Genomic DNA, 13,567 nt, shown 5'->3' on the forward strand with positions numbered 1-13,567 from the left:
GAATGTGAATGTGACAGAGCATTGCTGCACCTCTAGAGCTCCAATGGTTACCCAGGAGAATAAAGAGCTGGAATCCTTTCTTCAGGACACCCTGCACGCCTTTCCTGCAGCGAGGCTTCAGTCTCAGGCACTGAAATAGCTCAGGGATTTTGGCAGCAGAGCAGTGATCTGTCTCTGCCCAAGGAGAAGGGCTTAGGCTGCAATTCTCCTGCCCAGGGAGCTTCTCAGGAAATTATTTCTCACTCAGGAGGTGCAATGCTTTCTGCAGCTCCAGGCTGGCCGAGCAGGGCTGCAGCAGGGACAGGTCGGGGGGAAACTGAAGAAAGAACTTGATTTGTTTATTCATGAGTGCTTTCCATCGTTGGCCAGGAGTTTCAACACACTGCAGGCAAAAGCAGTTTGCAGCAGACAGACAAGGTGATGGAAACCACAGGCTCGGGGGAAGGCCAGGATCCATTCCCAGCAGCGCAGGCTCCAGCCCTGCCCAGCGTCAGCTGAAGTGCTGCTGGCCCAGCATTCGCACTGGCTCTGAAGACCTGCAAGTTCCAGCAAAATCACAAACCTGGCATCCATCCAAAAGGTACCTGGGGCAGTATCCCTGAGCCAGCCCCTGGGATATACCCTGCCCTTAAACAGCCTTATTTATCACTTCAGTGCTGAGCTGCACAATTCCAGTTAGGAAATACAAGCATGGCTGAAGGGCAGAATACCTATTCTAAGAGGAATTTTTTTAGTTTAAATTATTTTTTATTTAGGCTGACATATAATAAAACCACCTACTTCACCCACTTCTTCAGAAAGCAATGGCATTTAAGGGGGAATGAGTTCAGCTGCTAAGAAGGCCTCTCCACAAAGAATGCTAAATACATTTTCTTAGGCAAAAAACCAAGCAGAAATTCCTCCCAGGCAGAAAATGCTCCACTGCTCTGTTTCCAGCCTTTTTTCCCTGCAGAAAGGCAGTAAGCCAGCCTCACATTAACAGAACTTCAGCAATTATCCCATTTCAGGAAGCTCAGCTGTCACTAAAGCAAAGGTTAATTGTCCCACATTTATTTGCCAGACTTCAAGAGATGAGTTCTACAACATTAGGGTGGATTTTTCATCTCTTTAATGCAATTTTTACATCTCTGGGAAAAAGTCCGAGTGCCAAAGGCAAATATTATCTAAGTCTTCTAATGGAAAGCTCCTAATGGAAAGCTGAAAGTCACTTTCTGCAACTGCTGGAGAGTCAGAGAGGGTCTTGGAACAAAGTAACTGAAAAGCAAAAATGCCTTCAAGCTATAATGGACTTTAATGAAGTTAAAGAAAGGCACATCAGACTGCAGAGAGCCAGGTGTCCATCTGGCTGACCTGGAAGGGTCCCCTGCAACCTCGTGCACCCACTGAAAACATGTCCTGAAAAGCCTGTGGTGGATCCCATACATCTAAAAGCCACTCTCAGATAAAATTACACTCTTTCAGAACAGGAAACACTGAGAGTAATAAAGACAACTAAAACTGTACTAATCCATACAGGATGTGCAAAGATTGGCTCAAGGAATTTCAGGCAACTAAGGTTAATTCAGAATTATTGTTTATGTATTCCAATACTCAACATGATTAACTGACTCCTCCCGTAAGTAAAATAAAAGCTGCCAAGCCAAGCAGATGTGAATGAACCATAACAGCAAATTATTTCTTCTTGTTATTATCTGTTCTTTTCCTGGATCTCTATGACTGTGTGCAAACAATTCCTCATGTTTCTGTAAGCTGAGCATTCCTGCTAGAACCAGGGAGAGACTAAGCTTCTTCCAGGCTCACTCTTCTGAGCTATTTATTACACTAACAAGTCACAGCACAAACTTTATCTAGTAATATCTGACGTGGATAAATTAGCAGGCAGGGAGGGCAGGCTTTTAAGGATGCACCCTCATTAAAAATAAACTAAGAACCCAAACCATTCCCAAAACACAGCTCAACAGAAGCCCAAGGGAGAGATGGTCCTAGGTGTATTCTGTGGCTATGCCAAAATTCACAGTGTGGGCCCCACTGAGATGAGCAGTGTTCAGGGAACAGGTCCTGTCTCAGAGAACTTATGGTCAGGAGAAAAAAGGGATAGCACAAGTCTGGAGAACATAATTCCATTGCTTGCCAGATTCAGAAAGAACACAGCCAGGTTTACTATGGATTTTATATTTTGCAGTTTGCCTTCTATAGCTGCTGCTTGTAAAATCATAAGTTCTCACCTGAACACTTCCCTGCAAGAGGTAAAGGAGAAAATGGGAGCAAGTAAACCCATCAAAAGGGGGCAGATCCTCAGGTTCATTCCCTGTGTGTGGCTGCTGTACCATACCCACAGGAAGCACCAACGCTGTGCAAACAGGACAGGGCTGCCACCGCGCCCTGCCCACCCTGTCCTGCAGGGACATCCCTGCCAGCAGGGATGGGGAGGGGAGAGAGCTGACTCTGCTGAAACCAGGAAGCAGACAGACCCTTGAGCAAGTGTCAGCTCCTGTGCACGTTTTGGGGAAAATCTGAGAAAATACAACTCTCTCAATTCTACAAACCTACATATTCACACTAGGTTTACTGAGCATCATCCAGTGCGCACAAGCAGAACCAATCTTCACTTTCCCTCCTCTGAAAATCACCAGCTTTACATTGTTTATATTTTATATAACTAAAATAAGAACTGCTGGACAACCCAACATTAGTCCCAAAAGGACATTTGAGACTGGCTCTGGCAGTCCCTGCACACGCTCCTGATTCACATGGACTGTGGAGCCAGTTCTACCAAGCACCTGTCATTAAACACATGTCCAGCCTGTCATTAAACACATGTCCAGCCTGTAATTAAACACATGTCCAGTCTGTCTGCCCTCCCCACACCCACTGCTGGCTCTGCAACCAGCTGCAACACTGCATGGATGACTTCAACTGGGATTGAGATTATCCAGGGTGTGCAAAGACTGACCCCTCTGCAGCCTGTCATGGCTGTTGGTCAGAGTCACCTTCACCTTCCAGATGCAGAGATATTACTGGGGATACACTCAAAACAGATCTGTGCTCAAGGCCTGGCTCTTCCAATATTTGATACCACACTATGTATCACACACACTAACAAAACTAAACTCTCTTACACAGCGGCAGGACAGAACTCAGTCTTCATGTCTTTGATATCATTCTTTCCCTTCTCCATCTCCTCTGCTGGGACACAAATGGTGACAAACTAGGTGGCAAACTTCCAGTAACCCATTCCTAGTACAATTGTGGCATTTTGGCATTGTCATCAGGTAGTCTATTCCAAATAATGAAAATAACAACAGGAATCCGATGTGGAGAACTCATCCATGACAACAATGATTTCTCACCAAGTCCTGCCATCTTCTAAAAATTACTGGAGGTTCCTTTCTGTACAGGAAAGGAGTTTGTGTCACATCTGACATAAGAAAACTGAACCACCAGAAAGACTGACCAGGAGGACAGATTCTTTCAAGTCCTTTCAGACTCTGTACAGCCACGTGCAACAAGACTACTGCAAATTCCTTGAACGCCCAAATAATACAGTCATTATGGAGTATCACTAGATTAGAACAGAATAAATGATGTTGCTTCTATTTCCTTCATATTTCAGTTGTTCTCTCTGACATCTTTCTACAGTTCAAGACTTGTCCAATACAAGAAGTATTTTGGAACATCCTCTCCTGCACCAGTGTAAAAGACAGACATGTCCAGAAGACACAGCATCCCAAACAACAGTGCAGATGTTTGATGCCTACTTAGCCCAGGTGTTTCCCAAGACCCTGCTCCATCCCATACCTCACCACCAACCCTGTCCTCCTGTTGTCCCATCCTGAAGATGACCAGGAACACTCAGCAGGGGGACAAATCCTTGTCCTTTGCCATTCCAGGGGGACCCCTCTGTTGGAACCCTGGATGCTGAGAATTTTAAACTTTCTGTGCTGAAAGGCACAGACTTGCAAGAGAGCACTGCATTTGACCTGAGGCTGTGGAGAAGACTTCCAAAACTGATTGATAGCACTGGGATTACAGGTGTGTAGTTGGTTAGAAGTGTCATATCACAGGGTGGAAAACTTAGAGTTTGGGGTTTTAGAATATAGAAATAAATATGAAGCAAGGAGGTTTTAGGGCGGAGGCAGGTTGTTCTTCGTTACCTTCTTCCTTCTTCTTCACCTTCTTCTTTCTTCTTCTCCATGGGTTTGGGTGATGTTTTGTAATTGGACAGAAAAGTCAGGACTGTGAGCTCTTTGGGATCAGTTATTGGGTTAAAAGGGAAAATAATCTAGGTGTCATGTCTGAATTGGATAGTTTAGCCTTAAAAGACCTCATAACAAGAGACTGTTAGCCATTTTGTGCCTTGCTAATGAAAGGGTGCCAAACTCATGGCTGTGAGGCTGTTTCACTGATAAGAAACAATAAACACCTGAGTCCCCACATGAACTACAGTCTCAAGTGCCTTCAATCTCCACCTCGAGGGATTGATACCCCGACTGATGTCGAGAAACTGACACCCCAGAGCCAACTCACCAGCACACGATCCCCAAGCCTCAGGTCCTTCTCCCCTTTTTTCACCGACCCGCTGTCCGACAGGTTGGATCCGGACTCGTTGCCCGTTTTCATGGCGCTGTTGAGGACGCTCTCCCTCAGCGGGATCACGCGAGTGGACAGAGGCGGCGTGGCCGTCCCCGAGTGCAGTGACAAGTTCTGAGCCGTCAGGGAGTCCACGGAGGGGGCGTCGCTCCCGGAGCCCTCGGCCACCGGCTGCCGCGTCAGCTTGGACGGTCGCGTAAAAATCCCCTGCAGCGGCTGGCACTCGAAGTAGCGCACTCCTCCCACAGAGCCGTCATTCTTACCCACCGGGTCATCCAGAACAACCCCTGCCCACTGGCCTGGAGCAAACTGCGTTTCCCCAAGGTACTGGATCACTCCTGGCTTCACTCCATTCACCCAGACACGTTCGCCCACCACGAAGTCTCCCAGGAAATCATCGCCCACCTCGGCGACCTTCGAAGCCGACTTCTCGGCGCTGGTGGTGGATGTGGTACCCTGCTTGTGTAAAGGTGAGCCTGTGGATCAAGGAAAAAGAGGTTTTGGTATACAGAGAAATCCTAGAAGGAAACCAAAACACCAGGAAATGGCATTTACAGAAAGAAAACATCTGGGACAGCAACTTAGACTGCAGGTGTACACCCTGTGAAGATTAAACCTGAGTGATGCCTTACTTACACACCTTCTTCAGTGTTAACCTGCACAGATCCTCCATATGCTGCCCACTTTCTGCAGGTCTCACACAGAACATAAAAAAATGACCACATGTTTTCATCCCCTTTACAATACCTCAGCCCCCTCACAGCCCCAGAGTGTGGATAAGCTCAAAAGCACAGGAGTGGTGATAAGTGCTTAAGGACCAAAGGGAGCCCAATGAACTGCTGCTTTGCAGGAAGAAGCCAAAGTCATCCTTTTACCCAAAAAAATAAATCAAAATATATATCTTTAGGGGAAAAAAAAAGTGTGAGGCACTGATGTTTCAGTACTTGGCATTATGAGAACCCCATTGTGTGTCCCACTAACAGCTCCTGTGGGACCACACAGTGGCCTCCACAAATTCCCCATTTTTCCCAGCTGCTGCTCTGCCCTTTGCTGGAGTAAATGCAGCAGCAAGCAGACACCTGGGCTATGTTCAGTATAAACAGCATCTCTTTAAACAGGAAGCATCCACAAAGCTTCATGCACAGCCTTGCAGGGTCACACAAATGTGCATGGAACTCAATAAACTGGCAATAAAGAGTGCCCTTTTTCCAGCATCAGCCTTCCAGCAATTCTCTGCTGCGTGGGGAAGGAAAACTGCAGGTAATGCTGCTATTCAGTTCTGCTCACTCTCTCCAGCAGAATCTTGATTGGCCAAACTCTCCATAATACAAAAGGGGACCCTTAAATACATGACAGGTGCCTGAATGGGAACAGAGTCAACCCAAGCAAATGAGATAGCAGTGACCCAACTCTTGCTGACCCCATTGTCAAACCCTCCTGTCATGAATTTTGGGCTTTCAGCCTGGGCCTCAGGCAACACATGACAAGGACATGTGAATTCATTAACTCTCTCTGAGGGTTAAAGGGGGAAGTTGAGTAAAGCTCTAAAAGAAACCACAAGAGAAACTGAGGAAATAAGCTTGCAAAATAAGACCCAGCAAGTCACATACCACGGACCTTCAGCCATCCTCAGCTCTCAACAGCCCTGAGGTCCCAAGTGTGGTTCTCCCACACAGCTGGAGTAGGGGGTGTTTGCAGGAGGCTTGGTGCCATGTGTCCTGTGCTCAATGAAAGCTCCCTGGACTCTTCAGCCCAACTTTCAGCTGAAGTTTCTGGGTGCCACCAACCAGAAAACTAAAGCACAGCCAGGAAAAAATTGTTATTTGCTACCAGAGAAGGCTGGCAGAGGACACCCTGAGCAGCTGCAGAGACAAGTAGAACTTGAGTGCTTATGTGTAATGAACTGTGAAACTCGTTCAGCCTCAGCCATCACTGTGGCTCAGTCTGCAACACTTCCACAGCTCTTTCACCAGTAATGGGCCTGACAGATCAGGCTCAGCTCCTAGAAAGAGTGAAAAACATAAAAGCTCTCAAAGCAAGATACGTCAAAGCTTTGCCAGAAGTCTAGGAAAGAGGGAAGAAAAGAGCACCATGGCAATAGCAGGAAGAACTTAGTTTCTGCTAAATCATGTGTGTTACAAGGGATCCATTTTGACACTTGGGTTTTTATTAGACTCCAGAGTCAACACTTGACAAATTTCTATGGCCCCAATTCGGGGCCCCTGGAAGCAGCACCTCTGCCTGGTCTGAGCCTTGTCTGAAGAAGAAGAGAGCAGCAATTAAGGTGTGACTGCAAAAACTCCTCTCACAAACAGGAGTATCTCCAAGCAGCTCACTGGGCTCAGCAGGCTGGGGCTGGAACAGCTCTTGAGAAGAGGAGCCAAAAGGGACATGCACATGGGGAACCATGGGGAATGTTCAGGAACATCCCATGATGGGCACAGGAAGGACAGTAAATACTGTCCCCAGCTGTGTGAACACTGCTCCCAGCTGAAAATGTTGGTGGCAACAGAGACCATGGAGCTCCCAGCAGAGCTCAGCCAGCTCCCAGGGAGAGAATTCTCCTGGCTTCTGGACCCTGCCTTGGAAGTTCCCTCAACCTCATGTGTTCATCAAGAAGTTTTGGTGGCTTTCGGGCAAGTTTTTGGCATTTAAGCTTGTGTCACTCTCAATTTTGTAGGACAGTACACCAAGACGAGCTCCATCAGATGGACAGCATTACATCCAAGAACCAATTTCACCTTAAAAAAATTAAACCCAAAGACTATAAGGATGCTTAGAGCTTTTGATCCTTACAAAAGACTTTAAATAAAAAGAAGTGTGAAGAAAACAGGGCTCCATCCATCTGAACTATAAAAACAATCATAGGCAGAAAATAAGGGCACTATTGTAATTTCAATGCTTAATAGCACAAGACAGTAAAGCAGCCAGATTAGCAAGTTACATTTTAAGAAGGCTCTAAGTTAAATAACCAATTTATTAATTAATTAACAAATTATATTAATTTTTAACCTGGCTACAGGCGTTTATCGCCAACAAGGTCTGTGATGGGTAGGAGAATAAATTAAATTAGAAACACAATTTACACCTTGGTTTTGTGCTTGGCAGAGCACCCTAACACACACAAAGATCATGCCACTGACATGTCTGTGCACATGTATCTGTGCCAAGGACAGCCAAACTCAACCTCCTGTACAGGGAACTATAAGCACATAAAATCTGGGCAGCTCTGTTACTACATTGAGAAGAGAAAACTGGTTTTTTACACTTACTGAGCCCAAGTTTCAGCCCAACAGTTCTTGATTTCAGGTGTTAGTTAATGGTCAAGATACAGGTCCCATTACCTCTCACAAGCACCTCTGCAATGTGGCTGGGATAAGCAAACCCTTCAGCAGCAAAGCTCAAGCAAAGAAAGGCAGGAAGGCTGCCCAAGGCTGAACAAACAATGCAGCAGGGTTTAAATTGCATTTACACTCACTGTATTTTACTGCAAGAGCAAACACCCTCAAAACTGACTTGGACCAGCAAAAAAAAAAAAAAGAACAGTTCACTGCCTGGTGCAACACTGTCCTCCCCCAAAAGCCAAAATTTCAGTGGAACTTTACACACTCTTGTTCATTTTAGGTGCCTGTCTGATAAGCAGGTATGCTGAACTACAGTAATTACATCTCAGGGAAACAATCTCATCCCAGGCTCCCGAGCAGTGCAGGCAGAAATATCATCATTCTTGAGCATGAGGTAAATTATTCAAAAGTACAGGATGTAAATAAGGAACTGCCTGAAGGTTCACCTTGTTTATTATGGCCACAGTGTAGAAACTTGTGTTTTACATGGCTTTCATTACCCACATATGAAATAATAACCACAGAGCAGCTAATGGGCTTTGGTGCAGCAGGTTTTCAGAGAAGCCAAGAGTAACCATGATCAAGTTGTACTCTTGGCTTTTACTAACCCACGAGCTAGATGGCCAGACAGCATCCCAAGCAGTCCAAGCAGACCAAGCCCTGATCCTCCCAGGGAGGTGTCTGGTCACCAGCCTTCCAGAGGGCAAATGGTGGCAGTGAGTAACTTGACTTCAATCCCACGAGCACCTCAGGATAGCCCAAAAGTGAGAGCAGCTGGTGGCACTGCTCCCAGAGACCTGACATTGGCACTGCCACTCTCCAGGTACCTCTTACAACTGAAGGGAAAGCCACCCAAGAGGACTGCCATGAAAGAGTCCTGAGCTTTTCCAGCCTACAGGCACCTCAAGAGTGACTGGTGTGTGTCACTTGGATTTGCTGTTTTGAAGAAGAAAAGTCTTTCTGTTCTAGGCAGACTCCCCAGATAAATGCCAAGTTCCAAAAAATTCACTAAGAAAAAAGTTCCAAGAAACAGCAAACCAAGGGTACAGATCTCAGGTATGAAACTGAGAAGAGTTACACAAGAGAAACCCACCCAACAGGACACACTGGGTTCTTTCTACTCCAACCCTGCCAGTACCTGCTGATGCCAGCCAAGAAGCCACAGGAACTCTCTGAAGTCACTACTGGGTCTCCAACTCAGCAGCCCACCTGGAAGCCAGCGATGAGGAAGGCTCTTCCTGCTCGATCCAAGAGGATCTCCCTGTGCTGCTCTGTCCAGAACGGACCTCACCTGCTAGTCAGGACTGCCACAGCAGCAGCTGCCTCCTCCTCTCGCGGGGACCAGGCTCCAAGACACAACAAGCAGTGAGCAGGATCTCCTCCACTCAGGCTCTCCAACTTTACAGCCCTATTGTGTTCATTAGCTGGCTCATTCTTTTCGGATTAAATGGGCTTCCTGTAGGTCACAGCTTCCAGGGCTGAGCAACAGCTTGTAAATCAGAGTCACACAGAGCATCCACTGCACATACATCTTACCCAGCTCCAAATCTCTGCCTTCCCTTTGCCCTTCACAAAGCCTACACATCAGCCACAACTACAGCAAACCTGGTGCTTCATGCAAACTCATCCCACCAGTTTTAGGGACCCACACTGATAGGGCACCAGTACTTCAGGAGCCAAATTCTTACCAGCCAAGAGCTGGAGAGGTTAAAAGTTTAACTGAAGTCCCAGGCTGCTCACAGGGCTCTTGTTACCGTGTCAATGGAAGCCATGTGTCCAAAATCCCTTGAAGCACAAGGGCTTCTGCAAAAAGGGCATGGATTCTTCCAGCTCCTGGAAACTGCTGTAGGAAGGAGTGAACAGAAGCTTTGTATAGTACAGAAGCAAGAAACCCCCCCTCAAGAAAGCTCTGGAAGCTGAAGTGGGAGAAGAGAGCACTTGCTCTGCAGCACCAGCAGGAGCAGCTCTCCCTGCAGGATCCCTGACATTATGCTCAGCCTCCTGCTATGTTTAAGTCACATCCACTGAACCCATCCATCCCCTCACTCCCTCCACATCCTCCGACCTCCCACAGCACTCCAGTTGCTCATTTCTTAACACCAGGCAACTGAAACAAAGGGGAAAGGAAACTTGTATCTGAAGGGGAGGAGGGAGAGGAAGGGAAGAGCAGTGCAGCGTGAGATCAGGGCTCAGTGAGTGCTGCCCCTGGATTTCCTACTCCCTGCAGAACCCTTTTGTGGTCTGACTGCTCCCAAGACATGCCAGGCACCACAACTGCCAAAGGACTCAGAAATGCAACAGCCTGTTATGTTGCCATGGGAATCAGGAGACAAGCAGTTAATTGATGAAATGGAGGCACACTAGATTTAAAAGAAAGAGGAAAGAAAAAAACAACAACAAAAAAACCCAACAACAACAACAAAAAAACCAACACAAAACCACACACACCAAAAAAACCCCAACCAACCAAACAAAAAAACGTAAAAAAACCCTAAAACCACTACCAAATAAAAAATAGAAGAGAGATTCCAGAGCAGTGTGTGTGTCAGGAAGGAGGGAGAAAAAAGCACAAATATTACATTTACAGAAAAGCTTTACACTGCCCCTAAAAGAAGTCTTTTTCTTTTCTATTTTAATTTTCAGAGCTTTCTACCCTCAGCATCACCACATCACAAGGCAGCCTGACATGCAGCACGGAGTTGCCCACCCAGTCCTGGCTGCATTCCCTCTCCATGGTAAATCAGTAAACTTCTCATCCACCACCGAGCAACAAGAAGTGCCCCAGGCTGGCAGAACTGCCACTGGCACGGGACTGGAGACACTTCACCCTCCTGTCACTGGCCCCTGCTGTCGATGCCACTGACCTGGGATGGGGCAGCAAGTTGTGCAGTCTGTGAGCATCTCAAAGTGCAGCCTTGCCACCAGACTGCTCAAAAAAACTTTTGGTACCAGCTCTGCTCCTCCCAGCCCGGGCAGGGCTTCAGGACAGGCCTGAGACCAGGGACTGTAATGCCCATTTGAAGCCAAGATTTTGTCAGTTGGAAAACCCTACTGCTGGCCACAGGGGTGCCAGCTCAAGGAATAAGGTCTGGTTTTACTGCCACAGGGATTATGCAAGAGCCTTGGAGCACGAGAGCAGCCTGGCTCACTGTTTGGTTCAGTGCTCAGATGGTGAGGTGGGGATGACAGTCAGACACTATCCCTGCTCAGGGCACCAAAGATGTGTGGTGGATGGTAATTCCCCATCTGGGGTATGCACATGCCCTCTGAGCAGACAGAAGCTGTGAGAGAAGCAGAGAGAAGAATGATCAAAACAATTCTTATCTCATTTGCTGCTCATGTGGATTGTGTTCTGGAGATTGCTTACCCAAGGTGATTGCTTGACTGGATTCTGGTGGAATTGTCTATGTTGATTCCCCATCCAACAGCCCACCACCCTGCACGGTGGGCTGGAGGACAGCCTGCCCTCATCCTTACAGCCACACAGCTGTCAGCTCCTGGTGCAGGGCTTTTACTCCTCTCTTTACACCGCTGTTACTGTGAGCTCTCTGGTCTGCAGGGCCATTTCACCTCCAGGCACAGCACTGCACAACTGCACTGAGGGAGAGCAGAGCCCACCAGAGCTTCCCCTCAGAGGAGGCCAGTGCACAGCATCTGCTCCCTACCACCCACAGCAGCTTGTCTGCTGGGCAAGAGAGAAGGATGCACAGCCTGCTGCACCTCCAGAGCTGCCACCTGGGCAGGGGTCAGGAATTCTTCCCTCGGCAGCATCAGCAGCAGCCACACAGGCACAGACTCCTGTGGGAGAAGGGCTGGTGCCTGCTGCCTCCACAGCTCTCACTGAGCCCTTGCCACATGGAATTTCTAGGTTACCACGTGGGGATTTGAGCTTCTCAAAGCAACCTGGATTACAGAAACAGGATGCTGTTAGCAATCAGGTGAAAGCCAGCCCATGGTCACATGGAAATTCAAGTTATGGAGCACATCAATGAAGCAGCTGTTTTCTGCAGGATTGATCACAGCCCTTTCACACTGCAGGATGAGGCAGAAGCAGAGAGGGAAGGAGTACCTGTGAGAAAAAGCAACACTTTGCAGACAATGGCCAACTGCCTGGCAGCACACTGTGGGAGGAAGGAGCCCCAGAGATTTATGGCTGACTTGGAAACAAGGGCTGAAAGCTCTGCAAGTTCAAAGCTGAAAAGCTGGGGCTGTGATCTGGCACAGAGGCAAGCTCTGCATCTGGCACCCTGAAAATCCACTGCCCTGCTGCTCCCAGGAATAACCCCAATGGCGTGGATATTAGATCTGATACAACCTCAGCATCCCTGTGTTTAGCTCCTCTGAAGAGAGGAGGCATATCCAGAAATAAAACTGCAGTGAGGAGGAAGACAGGAAGAATGAGAATTATGAATGAGAAGCAAAACCCAGTAAGGACCACTGCAAGGATGTCTTGCACTGAATGGAAGGGAATGCTCCTTGAGACAAATATTTGCCTCCAGAGAGGCAGCTGGGAAGGGCAGTGAGCCTCACACAGACACCCCAAACAAAGGCTTTCTTGTAAAGTCTCATTCAAGATGCTGACTGGTACAAAATCTGCCCTGCCACTGGCGAGAGGCACATTCCTGGTGCCTGCTAGAGATGGGAGAGATGGAGGAGCTGGGGGGTTACCTGCCATGCCAGATCAAATCCACTATAATTCTGAAAAGAAACAAACAGCAAAGATATATATTTATGTGTGAGGATTAAAAGTTTGGTTTTTTTTCAAATAAACAATGGTATTCAACAAATATGCAAAGCACATTGGGTTTGGCAGTACAAGGGAGGCAAGTAACTAGTAGAAAATGCACAAGGTTTCTTTCACTGAGGGATAATTACCTTGCAGCATATGGATGGATCTATTCATCTCAAAATTGCAGTCTTAATTTTTATGTAATTATTATTTTTAAAACCATATTCTTTCAACATTCACTATACAACACTCTATTTAACATTTTTCAGTCTTAAAACAGGGTCTATATATCACACCTCTGGAGAAGCACCCTGCTTTCACCAGAAATAATGAAAACAAAAATCCCACAACTTTAATAGCTTTGCAAGTTTAACAAAGACTGGAGCACCCATATCTTCTTCCTCAGCATGTGCCACCCCTCATCTCTAGAAATAACGTACAGACACACTTGCAAAACTAGAATTTAATAAACACCAGGTTAGTATGTTAAAGGGTGTATTACAAAATAACAGTTTCCATTCTTCCTTAAACAAACAACAAAATCACTTCAACTAGAGAATATTCCACATAGAAGCATTACTCACTTCATTCACCATAACTTATTCTGACAAGAAAATACAGTTTTCTATACAAGCAATCCCCTAGCTCTAAAGACTCACTAAGTTTTGTCCCACTAGCCCCACAGCCAAACTGGGTTACCTCCCACTGACCCCTGCAAGGAATGAAAGACTTCAGGGCAGAAAGGAGCACTAGAAAGCAGCCCAGGGTACCGTATGAGAACAAAACCAGCAGTGGGGAGGGGGTACTCACAGGAAAGGCTCCTGCCCTGCACGGGAGCCCCCTTCCAGCAGCCCGAGGGGTGCCCAGCTCACACGCGCAGCGCTGCAGTCTCACCGTGTGCTCG

General features: G+C 47.0%; 1 protein-coding gene across 1 annotated transcript in view; it reads right to left on the reverse strand.

Annotated features, from left to right (window-relative positions):
• Positions 1–13,567, reverse strand: part of CLIP2 (CAP-Gly domain containing linker protein 2) — a 78,775-nt gene that overhangs the window by 39,165 nt on the left and 26,043 nt on the right. The window contains exon 3 of the mRNA XM_041463603.1: positions 4,528–5,066. Within this exon, the coding sequence (XP_041319537.1) occupies positions 4,528–5,066 (539 nt within the window). The remainder of the gene's footprint in view (positions 1–4,527; positions 5,067–13,567) is intronic.

Source organism: Pyrgilauda ruficollis, unplaced genomic scaffold (assembly GCF_017590135.1).
Source record: "Pyrgilauda ruficollis isolate IOZ18807 unplaced genomic scaffold, ASM1759013v1 scaffold168, whole genome shotgun sequence".
In the NCBI taxonomy this organism is placed as follows: domain Eukaryota; kingdom Metazoa; phylum Chordata; class Aves; order Passeriformes; family Passeridae; genus Pyrgilauda; species Pyrgilauda ruficollis.